Source organism: Rhincodon typus, chromosome 17 (assembly GCF_021869965.1).
Source record: "Rhincodon typus isolate 14 chromosome 17, sRhiTyp1.1, whole genome shotgun sequence".
Lineage (NCBI taxonomy): Eukaryota > Metazoa > Chordata > Chondrichthyes > Orectolobiformes > Rhincodontidae > Rhincodon > Rhincodon typus.
In genome coordinates, this window is record NC_063348.1 from 18702205 (window position 1) to 18715634 (window position 13430).

At 40.1% G+C, this 13430-nt stretch overlaps 1 protein-coding gene across 1 annotated transcript in view; it reads left to right on the forward strand.

Moving 5' to 3' along the window:
* The first annotated feature begins 5802 nt into the window (after positions 1–5802).
* Positions 5803–13430, forward strand: part of LOC109937250 (acyl-CoA 6-desaturase) — a 36632-nt gene continuing 29004 nt past the window's right edge. The window contains exon 1 of the mRNA XM_048607307.1: positions 5803–6836. Coding sequence (XP_048463264.1) covers positions 6630–6836 — 207 coding nt within the window. The 5' untranslated portion in view covers positions 5803–6629. The remainder of the gene's footprint in view (positions 6837–13430) is intronic.

Genomic DNA, 13430 nt, shown 5'->3' on the forward strand with positions numbered 1-13430 from the left:
CAATTGTAAAAACCTACAGGCAGCACAACTTTTACACTGATTGCAATGGCAAGGGAACAGACATAAGTTAAGCAAGCATCATGATCCCAATGCCCTTTTCAGCAAGTCCCTAGTTCACCATTTCCCTGAAAATTTGCCATAATGTGAACTAAGTTTATTATCAAATTCTCCATTCTAAAGCCAGCCAAGTATATGATACAGCTTCACTACGTTAAAACAGCCCAACCACAATCAATACACAGTGGCTCAGTGGTTAGCACAGCTGCCTCACAACACCAGGGACCTGGGTCTGTGGAGTTTGTACGTTCTCCCCATGTCTGCGTGGGTTTCCTCCGGGTGCTCTGGTTTCCTCCCACAGTCCAAAGATGTGCAGGTTAGGTGGATTGGCCATGCTAAATTGACTGTAGAGTTCAGGGATGTGTAGATTAGGTGGGTTATAGGGAAGGGCCTGTCCCCACACTGTAGGGATTCAATGGAAATAAAATCTGAGTATTTATGTTCACTGTATTTCAATTTTTATGTTGCAATTTCACCCAAACTGGACACATACTGCCATCACCCAGTAGCTTGCTTAACATCGTTTCCTGAACTATTTCCTGCTCCTTTGCAGCATTTCAGCCTTACAAACCACTCCTAAAGTTTTTGCTGGTCTTTCCTCACTTCTTACTCTTTGGTTCAGACTTGTTGTAACAGACCCACTACATATGTATTTCAACATTTATTTCGGACTTCAAGTGACCAGCAAAGCAGCAACATGGACCATTAGCATCAGAGAATTCCTCTATTGGACAACCTACTCATCAGAACAAAGTGATTATCTCAGCCACGGGAACCACGCCAACCAAGATTTTCTTCTTCTGTGGAGGATTGAACCACTGTAGTTGTTTATGTGCTGACTCCGCTCCAGATCTACTCTTTCTTATTACTGCCATTCTGACAGATTTGGCTGACTGCACCTCCCCTTTTAGAGACTCGCACAAGCCAATCATCCTTGACTGAGGACATAATGCTTTTTTAATAAATTGACTCTTGCAATTCTCTACCAAAAAACATGAACTCCCTATCATCCAGACTGTGTTTCCATCTCTGATAATCTGTAGAATCCGCAGCACTGTTCTTGCACAAGTATATCTTGTCCTTAATAGCTTTGCCAAATTCCCAAGCTGTCTTTGTCTTGATTGACTAACACCATGTTTCCCTGCTGTGTCAAGTCCAAGTAACAGACTTTCTTGTATCGCTGACTATCCTTATCACTTTGATTGAATCAGAGAATGAACTATCTGTTCAAACAGAGTCTCAACTTTGGTCGGTTATTTGAAAATTCTGATACTGAAAGATTATGGCACTATTCTTGATCAAATGTTGAGAATGGACTTTGCAACAATGTAACAAATCCTCAGCAGTATCTCTGTAACAAACTTCATTAAATCACTACATCTGGGTTGAAGAAATCCCTACTGTTGCCTTATCATCCCTTTGCAAACAGTTCCATTATCATCCTTACCTACCCTCAATCCCTCCTAAGCACTTCCTCCCTTTGCTCCATCCCCTTACACCCACTCCCTCACACCCATTCACTGCCTCATCTTCATGAACACCAATCTGCCTTTTCTCTGCATCTTCCCTTCTTTCCACTGCACCTGCCTGACATATTGATCAATCTATGCCACAATTTCTCTGTCACTGTTACAAAAAAAAAGTAAAGCACTGCATGTGCTGTAAGACAGAAAACATTGGAAATACTCAACAGGTCTGGCAGGATCCCTGGAGAAAGAAACATTGTTAATGTTTCAGACAAATGACCTTTTATCAGAACTGGAAAAGTTTAGAGATGTAACAGGTTTCATACAAGTAGGAGGATGAAGATAAAAACTGTCAGAAGGACAGCCAGCATGCAGTCCTTGGCACCATAGAGCAGGCAGCCGTCTGAAGCGGGAAGAAGGATTCAAAACATGTGCAAGTAGACAAGTTTTCAATAATTGGGGAAAAACTATGTTCAGCAAATAGAAGAATGTCACTCTCCACATGGCAAATGATATCCTGAACGGGAAGGAAAGGATATTTGAGAAAAAGAGATTGGATCCAGTAGTTTTGACCAATGTTGGGGTCAGTAATACATGGAGGATTGGCAAGGGATCCTGTTCGGAAAATACCAGAACAGGGGCTCCAAAATGAAGAACAGATTGATAATTTGTTAGCTTTTAAAAGCATCAAGAATATGGAGAAAAAGCAGGAAGATGGCCTTGAAATATAGGAGCAGCTATTTTCATATTGAATGGCAGTGCAGACTTGAAGGTCCAAATGTCCAACTTATGCCGCTGCTAGGGCGGGTTATAATATTATCCTAGTCACATATAAATTCATACAAGGGCAAGTGATTACAGTTCTGAGGGAGGATCACCGGACCCGAAACGTTAACTCTGATTTTTTTCTCCACAGATGCTGCCAGACCTGCTGAGCTTTTCCAGCAACTTCTGTTTATGTGCAAGTAATTACAGAGGTGGGTGAAGGAGTGGTATGGGAAAGATGGGTCCCTGGCACTGTTACTGGGGCAAGAAGAAGTTTTAGCATTGGGATGACATCCACCTAGCCAGCTAGTACCATGTTTGAATGAACAAGATAAATAAATCAGTCATAAAAATTTTGAAGTAGTAAATGGGAGATTGCTCAGATGTAAAAGAGAGCACTGTACAGGCCATCCCGGGGTTGCAACTGGTTCCATTCTAGATTCTGTTTGTGAGTCAAAACATAATTCAGGATGATTGAAAGCAGTTATTCACAAGTACAGGAAATGTTTTTATGCCAGGTCTTTAAATTTTAAAACCATGTATGAGATCACATTTGTAAGTACGAGTGTTCGGACATTTTTAAATTATGGAACCCCTGTATAGAAACATAGAAACTAGAAGCAGGAGTGAGTAGCACATTTGGACCATTAAGCTCCTCAGCAAGTCAATATGAAAATAGGTGATAAGAAAAACAGGTGATATTGTATTTCAGTGCCACATGCCTACTTTCTCTCCATACTCTTGATGTTTTTAAAAGCTAACAAATAATCAATCTCTTTCTTAAATAATACTTTGAAAACAAATGAAATTGAAAAGAATAACATTGGAAAACCATACTTTAGACACCAAAGGTAAAGGGAAAACTAAACAATGATAAAGTGATTAAAGCGGGAAAGAGAAATAAGACTGATATGCGTAAAGCATTAGGGCAGAAGAACAGATAAGGGTGGGTAGCTCAAATGAGCGAAATGAGGCTTCAATTAGGCCAGTCATGATCTTATTAATGGTGACGCAGGTTCGAGAGACCGAATGGTCAACTTCTGTGCTTCTAGAACAGTTTCCAAGGATTGGAATGTAGTAACTATAATCCTGGATTTTCAGAAAGGAAGAAAGCAAATGAGGACCAGTTACCTGAACACAAGTAGTGGACAAAATGCTAGAATCCATGTTTGAGATGTGATAATGGAACACTTAGAAAATCACAATATGATTAAGTAGAGTGAATGCATATTTAGGGAAAGAGCGTTTCACAGATCTGTTAGAATTTTTTTTCAGGAGTGTATCTCGTAAGATGGATAGGGGCAATTAGTGGAATTGTACATTTGGATTTTCTAAAAGTATTTAATAAGGTGCCACATAAGATTATTATGCGAAATTAGGAATCGTAGATCTAGGACTAATATATTAGAATAGGTTGAGGATTGCTTAATGGACAGAAAACAGAGAGTAGGAATAAAAGAGACATTTTCAATTTTGCACGCTGTAATCAACAGGCACCAGAGTACCAGTACTTGTCTTCACATATTTACAATCTATATTAATAACTTAAAAGAGATTACTGAGTATTTTGTATCCTGGTTTTACTGATACAAAGTTAATTAGAAAATTACTTGATGTGGGAGACACATTGAGACAGCAGAGAAATGTAGACAGGATGTTTTGTGTGGGAAAGAACATATCCTGTGAAATGCAAAGTGGCAAAGTGTGACCTTGTCCACTTTGGTAAGAATTTCTTTTAAACAAATAACTTCTGTTTAGTAAGAGAATGGAAAATATTTGTATTCAGAAGGATCTAGGTGTACATAAATTAAGGTCAATATGCAGGTAAATAGGACCATTAGGAAGCCAAATAATATTATAAGCTCTTGTTACAAAGGGATCAGAAGGTAAGGTTGAGGAGGTCTTACAACAATTAGGTATTAGTGAAGTACTCTGTGCAGGAAGATCAAGGAAGGAATGAGAGGTTTGGGTGAGAATGAAGAGGCAGTGACCTTGTGGGAGGCATCCAATCTCAAAAAGGGGCCAGTAATGGAGTCATCCTTCTCCCCCATGGATCTAGCAGGATAACTTACAAAGCTTCACCCTGTCCCCGAATCCTTCCTGCAGTTGCCAAAATTAATTAGGGAATGGCCATTATGTAGCCATTAGACATCCTCTGCCCCACCTGCAAAGCCACTGTCCTGTAAAATTGTGCCCGCTGTGTCTTCATTGCATATTTCCAATATTTGCAGTATTTTGGTTTGTAAAGAAACAGAGATAGATATTTTAGAAGAGGTGTAAATGCTAATAACGGAATTATTACCAACAACTGCTGGGAGAGGAAGTTCTGAGCTGCAATAGTTAAATATTGTTGGATCTGGATAGCTCTATTATGCCTGATGAGGTGCTATTCTTCAATATTCCATTTAATTCACATTTTGTTACTTTGTCTTTTTTTTAATCATTCAGGGGATGAGGGCATTGCTGGTTAGGCAGCATTTATTGCCTATCCCTAATTGCCCAGAGGGCAGTTAAGAGTCAACCACATTGCTGTGGACCAGGTAAGGATGGCAATTTCCTTCCCTAAAGGGCATTAGTGAACCGGATGGGTTTTTCCAACAATGAATTAATGGTCATCATTACATTCTTAATTCCAGATATTTTATTGAATTCAAATTCCACCATCTGCTGTGGTGGGATTCAAACCTGGGTCCCCAGAACGTTTTCTGGGTCTCTGGATTAATAGTCCAGCGATACTACCACTATGCTGTTGCCTCCTCCAGTTGAGCAATAGTTTATAATTTGATAGTCTTAGCATTTTGTACTACTGACATTTTCCCTTCCACTCCTTATAGACAGAGCCTCCGGATATTAGTAATCAATGAATGGAACTGTTTTACTGAATTAATGTCTGCTCATTAGTTGAATGATGACCTTCTAGGCTGCACAGCCAATGCTGTACAGAGATACTGCTGCATCTTTTAAGAGTGAAGTCTTGTGGATGAGACATTAAACAATGTTGTATCAGCGGTACACTTTAAAGCAGAGCAGGAAACAAACGTCAATGCCTCATGCCCAGCACCAAAAAGAAACTTTCTTTTCCTTTGTAGAATGTTACTTGTGAATCTTCATAAAGCATTGTGTTTTAAAGTAATGCATCAGATGTGAATGTAGGGAGATAAGGTGCTGTGTTACAAGCCATTAGCCATACTGGTAAGTTTCACTCTGCTAATCTATCAAATCACAGAATCTCTACTGTGTGAAAGAAGGCTATTTGGCCCATCAAACCCACACCCACCCTCGGAAGAGCATCCCACCCCCCCACACCCTGTCCCTGTTACCCTGCATTTCCAATCGCTAATCTACCTAGCCTGCACATCTCTGGGCACTACAGGCAATTTAGTATGGCCAATCCACCTAACTTGCACATATTTGGACTGTGGGAGGAAACCCACGTAAACACGGGAAGAATATACAAACTCCACACAGACTGTCGCCTGAGGGTGGAATCGAACCGAGGTCTCTAGTGCTGTGAGGTAGTGATGGTAACCACTGAGCCACCGATACTAAACGAAGCCAATACCTCATCAAAACATTGGCAAGTTCAAAATAACTTGTGTGAGCAATCTTCTCAGATTTTTCAGTATCTTGTCCTGCTTCAGCTGATCAAGAGATGGCCCGGACCCCCAGGGGGAGCCTGATTTACAATCGAGTAGAGAGGATGGTGCAGGCGGGGAGGAGTTTCTGAGAACAAAACAGAAATCGCTGGAGGCTCAGCAGCTCCGGCAGCATCTGCGAAGGAAAAAACAGAGTTAACGTTTCGAGTCCGGTGACCCTTCCTCAGAATTTCTGAGCCCTGGTGTTGGTGTGAGGGCGATGGATTAGAATAAATGGTGCCGGCGGGTTCATAACGCCAGGGTGCTGGCTGGGGAGTAAAGATCGATGGTGGGCAGTAGCAGCTAGCTGGAGGAGTCATCAGTGAGATTCTGAATTCAGTGCCGCGAGTCAAACAGAGCACAGAGAGACCGGCTCACAGAAGTTGGCAATGTGTCCATTTCGGGAAACAAGCTCCAACGAGGCAATTTCGCTCCAACCTCATCGGAGTGAGGTTATCATGGACGCTTTTTATGAAAGGATCAGCCCCCATACCGTTCGAAAGATCCGAATTGAACCAATGCTTGGCGTCGAGGGCAGTGGCACAGCCATTTGATTGGTGCAAAAACTCTGCTGATCTCCTAGGATACAGCATCGTATTAATGGTTAATTTTTGTAGGATCTGGCTGGGCGGGCTGGAAATATAAGATGAACTGCTAAAAGCAAAGAGGGCAGGTAGAGGGAGAGGAGAACGTGAAGGAAGGAGAGATGGGGAAAGGAGGAGAGAAGGGGGAGGAAGAAGGGGGCTATGAGAAAATGTTAACGCATTACACTTGGGAAGAGATTCAGAAGCACAATAGCAGGACGGACAAGTGGCTTGTGATTGATAGGAAAGTGTATAACGTGACTAACTGGGCCCTAAAGCACCCCGGAGGGATACGGGTTATCAGTCACTTTGCCGGAGAGGACGCCACGGTAAGGAAATCACCTTTAAACAACAATTCAATCCGGCAGAGATAGTAGGAACTGCAGATGCTGGAAAATCTGAGATAACAAGGTGTAGAGCTGGATGAACACAGCAGGCCAAGCAGCATCGTAGGAGCAGGAAGGCTGATGTTTCGGGTCTTTCTGATGAAGGGTCTAGTCCCGAAACGTTAGCCTTCCTGCTCCTATGATGCTGCTTGGCCTGCTGTGTTCATCCAGCTCTACACCTTTGTTAATTCAATCCGGCAGCTCGATTGCCCGCTTGCATTAGCTCAGGGAGACGCTGGCTGCATGTGAAGTCGGAATGCACTTATGTAGGGATGCTTTTTCCGTGCGCTGTTACTGTTCTTTGTGATCTGTTATCTACCGCTGTGAGCTTTGGAGTATTCATCAATATCTCTTTTCACCATTGAGAGCCTTCTCCGGCGCAGACTGCCTTGCGCGAGCTTTTTTTTGTTGCAAAATCTTGATCTTTAAGGTGCGGAAGAAATCCCCGGTTTGTTGGCAGAAGACCAAGGTTACTCGAGTTCAGAGATTGGGAGTTACTCGCGGTCAGATGAATATGGGCCATCGCTTGAAGGAAACACTACCCTCTGAGACCGGGAACTGCCCATAATTAAACTCTAGGCGAGGTCGAGATCTGAATTACTAAATTAAAAAAGAAATACTGAGAAGTATAATTCAGAGTCAGCCATAGATAGTCGAGTATTTTTTAAAGAGAAACAACGAAGATTAAGCGCAATTGGATGGGTCACTGAGCAGAAGTTTTAGAAAGAGTGCTTGAATTGATGAATTACAATTTTCAAATTACCGATACATCACGGTGAATCCAGTCATGCAGTTTAATAAATGACTTACTCAGTCATCATAAGTCAGCAACATCATTAAAACATACTACTATCGAATCCAATCTCCAAAACACTCCTGAAGATCCTAGAACCTCATTAAAAACAAAACCTGACTAATTTGGCCACAGTAAATGTATTGATGTTGATGAGTACTGTACAAATAAATTGGTCTTCAATTCAAATATGTATTTTAATGCTACAATATACTTACATAATTAAAGCCTTTAAGGGATACTGTATTAATAATCAATATTGATTAAGAACCAGTTGCACATAACCAAGACACCGTTCCCCACTCCCCACAATTTCTGCCATTCTTGTCTCTCTTGAAAGAACTGACCTTTTGTGGATTACAATGGTGCTTATCAGGTGGCCATTCTTCACATGAGTGAAGGACTGTGTGTGTCACCAGGCTGTTTGGTTGTGCAGGACAATACGTTATCGCCAAAGTCAACTCAAGTAGTCTGCGCATGCATGCAGCAAGACCTTGATAACATTCAGTTTCAGCCAAATGCCAGGCAATAATCATCTCCAACAAGGGAAGTCTAATCACCTCGCCTTGAGATTCAATGGTACTGCTGTTGCTGGATACTCCACTGTCGACATCATAAGGGCTACTGTTGTCCAGAGAATGAACTGGACTGGACATATAAGCAATGTGGCTACAAGAGAAAATCAAAATTCAGAATTCTGCAGTGAGTAATTCACCTCCTGACTCCCAAAGTCTTTACATCATCTACAAGGCACAAGTGAGGAGTATGGATGATTCACTTGCTTGGATGGGTGAAGATTTAACAGCACTCCTGAGGCTCAACACCAGAAGCTGAATCGATACGATCCCAAGCTGCTATCTTAAATGTCCACTTTCTCTACCACCATGTGCAGCATTTGCAAAATATACCATTATTAGCAATGCTCACATCCTGTAAATGAATAAAATAAAGATGGACTGTTTAGTCTGGAACTGGACATTTGTCAGTATTTAGAATTCTTTGATGTTGAGTTTGAACTCAAATTTTTGGTACGGTATCACAGCTAGTGACTAACAATGTTTGGCTGAATAATCCTATGATGCAAAGCGCTTAAGGGTGTGGGAGTTGACGTATCAACTAAAAACTAGCCCAGTAGTTTAATATGATACAATATTTTAAAGAACTCGGAGATCCCAGTTCTAACCTTAGTCTGTACTGAAATACTTCATCTCCACAGTTGATCTCAGTGCATTAGACTAAGGAAGAACATAAAATAACAAAGGATTCCCAGTACACCTGATTACTGTTCAGAGACATCTATTGGGAAGTGTGTATGCATATAATATGAATGGAGGAACTCTTGTGGTACAGTAGTAGTGTTGCTACCTCTGAGTCCCCACCTGCTGTAATAACACATCTGATCAGGTTGATTTGAAAATATCTATATAATGAATGGAGGGTGAGAACAGGATTGTGTTTGCTTTAATACCCTCCTGAGGCTGAGATGCCATTCTAAATAGGATCATATGCGAAGACTGGAGACTTGGCTGAGATTCTGGTGGCGAATCATCTATGGAACTGTAGTAGACCATGAAACAACCCATTTGAGGGAAAACAGGATATAATACAGGCAACAGGTTCAGTAGGTAAAGTACACATACCAGCTGGCGATTGTTTAGTAGTTGACTTAAATCCATTTGACTTTCCCTGATTTTCTGCAGGTGGACTGGTGTTAGGATCTCTCAGCGGTAGTAACTTGACTGAATGATATTGTAACAACCTCTGTAATCTTAGTGAACAGTAATTTTTTTTTCAAAGCTGTTCTCAATAGACTTGGTAAATGGTAAATGCAGCATTGATACTAAGAAAATCTGTCATGTGTTGAGACAGCTGTTTGGAATGGTAGCAGCAAAAGGAATGCTTCAGCTCATAGAATCAGAAAATCTTACAGCAGAAGGCCATATGGTCTGGTGTGCCTTTTCTGACTCTGAAGGACCCGTTCAGTTTGTCCTTCTTCCAAACCTTTTCCCTACAATGCTGCCATCTAGTCCATGACAAGTGCATGTCACAATGCATTTTGATTAGTTACTAAGGAGTCTGATTCCACCACAATTTACGGTAATGTGTGGCAGATCTTAGTAACTTCACTTCAGAGATTTCTCCTCATTTATCTTTAGTGCTTTCGTCAATTATTTTCAATCTGTAATTTTGGGTTACTTGTCCAGTTTCCAGAGGAATTTTTAATTTTGAATATTTCTAACTCTCCCCGTACCTGCCCGGCTAAGTGGAGAGCAGGTCAACTTCCTCAACCTCTGCACATAACTGAACACACTCAGTTTGCAGTGCGGCAGAATAGAGGAGTTAGATTATGAAAACCAAAAGCATTGCAGATGCTGGAAATCAGAAACAAAAACAGAAAGTGCTGGAAAATCCCAGCAGCATCTGTGGAGAGAAATCAGAGTTAATGTTTCAGGTTGAGTGACCCTTCCTCAGGTTCAAAAGTAGAAAAATGGATTTTAGTAATATTTTGGCCGTATTCCACCTGGAGTACTGAGTTCAGTTTTGGGTACAGAACTTCAAGAAAAATAAATTTGACTTTAGAAGGAGTACAGTGCAGAGTCACCAGAATTGTACAAGAACATCAGTGGCTAAATTATGAAGCAAGTTTTATAAACTTGACTTGCATTCCTTTCCATTTAGAAAAGTAAGGGGTGATCTAATCAAGGTGTTTAAAATGTTAACTATCTCTCTGGTGGGTCATCCAGAGCAAGAAGGTATCATCTTAAAATTCAAGTTAGGCCAAACAAGTGAAATTGGGAGCCATTTTTCATACATGACGTAGTGAAACTCAATCTTCCAAAAGGCTGTGGATACTGGTGAATTGAAATTTTTAATACTGGGATTGGTAGTTTCTTTTAAATGATGAAACAAAGACGTGTGAATAGAGTTGCAGTGTAGATCAGCTGTGATATCATCAACCAGTACAATATACTTGAGAGCCTGAATAGCCTACTTTGCTTCCTGTGTTTCTGTAGTGATTAAGAGAGATTCGTAGTTGATTTTCCTTTTCTCTCTCCGTAGTGTATCCTAGTAGAGTTTGGTAGTTCAGTGAAAGCAGGAAGGTGAACCTGGATGTTTACCTGGTCTTGCTGGTATTGCTGACCAAGAAAGAAAACAGAAATTAAACCCATAATTAAGAGATTGATTTGAGAAAGGTAACCAGTTATATTGTGCATTGAGTATAACTACATGTTACATGGCATATTGATATAAAGTTTGCACACCCTGAATCCTTTGGGCACACAAATGAGTTCTAAGTGAGTAGAGTTTACGCTCTGGTAGCAGAGCCACAGCAACAGTATTTGAGCAGAGGAAGGAGGTGGAGGAGACTCTAGAGGATTAGATATTTTCCATTCAGAGAAGTGTAATGTTCACATAATAACATTGTTTGTAGTTTATATCAACAGCTCTAATTAATCACACAGACTCACCTAATTTCATAATTGCTAATCAAGACAGACAAACATACATTGCGTATTCCTAATGGTTCTATCTGCTACAATGTGGTTAAAAAAGTACTGAAGAAAAGAATATTTTGTCAAAGTTTATGTCTTGCACTAATCAGGACAATTTACAAGAAAAAATGTGAATTGTCTTGATGAATGCAAGACAAAAAGCTTCAACAAATTGCATTTTTGTTTTTGTGGCAATACTCAAGTTCTGTACCACCAAACAGCAACTAATTAAAAATATGTGCATTTGCAAATTACAATTTTTAAGGGATGATTGGGAAGGGAAGAATGTTGGCCTTATTGTATTTAAAATAAATCTCCTGTGATGTTGTGCATGTAACATTAAAGGATGCACTGTTTCATTTAAGGATGAGCATGTTACATAATGCACCATGATTTCTGGTCAGTCTATATTGCTTGAGTCCACAATGTTACATGAAGTAAACAGCTGGTCAGACCAATTGGATCATAGACCACAAGGTGCAGAGCTGGATGAACACAGCAGGCCAAGCAGCATCATAGGAGCAGGCTTGGTGAAGAACGATGCTCAAAATGGAAAAGGGTTAAGTTTCACTCTCCAAGTCAGAGGCACCTGGCATCCGGTTACTGGCTTCCTGTTAAAGTGTGACATCTGGACTGTCATGAACAAGCCGTGAGGTAGATGTTGCATATTAGAGACACTGAAATATCCCATATTCTCTTCCTGCCTTTCCTCAAGCTACTAAATAGAATTTCATCAGTCAACATCTTGATATCCATATTTTGGGACATCAATAATCTAGATGATATCTGAACTAATGTTTGTCTAAAATCTAATATATCAATTTATAATATGGACTTAAAATGTTGACTTGGGCAGGTATCAGTGAATGTGGCTTTAAAATTTGGTTTAACTGCACATGCTTGTACAGTGGTAAAATCGCACTGTGTCAGCAAAGGATTAAATTAGATGATAAAATTCATTCATATGTTGTGAAATCAATATTGTAATGCTTTCATGTGTGACAAACATTAGCTGTAATAATGAATGTCTTACATGCATTAAACATTCAAAGTCAGCAATACTTGGATCTTCCTGTAAGGGAGCTCTCACTAAAGTAATAGTTCCACCCTCATCATCTTTCTGTTGATACTGTAGTATAAGTTCAAAATGAACTTTCTTATCATAAAGTCCTATACTGTTCTTGTGAATGGATTTCATTATTTGGCATCAATTAAGTACTAAATAATGTGAGTCCAAATTAAAATGTTCATGAATTTGTCTAAAATTACATCCAAATTCAAAGACAAAGAACTATAAAGGGAGGAAAACATTGGACAAATTACTTGATGAATCTATATACTATACATAAAAAAAATGTGAGAACGAGAGAACTAGCCAGCTCATCAAGTCTAACTCATATTCATGATGCCTGAATAATCATGACCAGATACTTGCTACCCTCTCCTCATCCTCAGCAGCCACATAACATCCTGGAGAGACTATAACAGAAAACAAGTAGAACAGAATCAAAATGGAGAAAAATATTTATGTCTGATCCACTGCCCCCCTCCACCCCAACCTCAAGAAATTAAAATCATCCAGGAGACCATATGGACCACATGTATATTAATTGTTAGATCACTTGCCTTCTATGTGTGCTCAGCTCCAAGCAAGAACAGACCTAGTTTCCTCTTAAAGGCTCACCCACTGCATGAGCTAACAACAAGTTGCAAAAGCTGTCTGTGAAAGGAAGAACTGCATGGTTTGAATGCATGCCCTGGGCAATGCAATCTGACAAGTAAAATAATATCTCAATAGGCACATGATCTACCCCTTTTTTATATAGCTTTGTCAGCCTGCTCCTAGGATTGTACTTCACTCAATGCAATGGTATTGTGTTTTCATTGACTTTGTTTTATGTGCACATTAATGATGGAAAATGTCATATGTAAACCTGTCATGTTGTATTTCATAATTTGGCCTCTTGATGGCTCTGAGGACAGTTTCTATTCATGACCAAGCCTCCATTTGCCATGTTTTTTCCTCCCCAGGTAAAACTTACTCTGCTTAGAATCTCCGTTGTGTTTCTTCATTCACAATTTCTAATTCTTTGTGTTGCCCTGAATCTATTTTTTTTCTCTAATCCAACAAATCTTTCGTTCTCTTCCCTGTTTCTTTCTGCTGTCTATCACATTCCCATATTGAATACTTACCCCCCACTGAACTCATTCTTCAAAAGCCCTAACACCCGTGCTTTTGTCAGCATTACT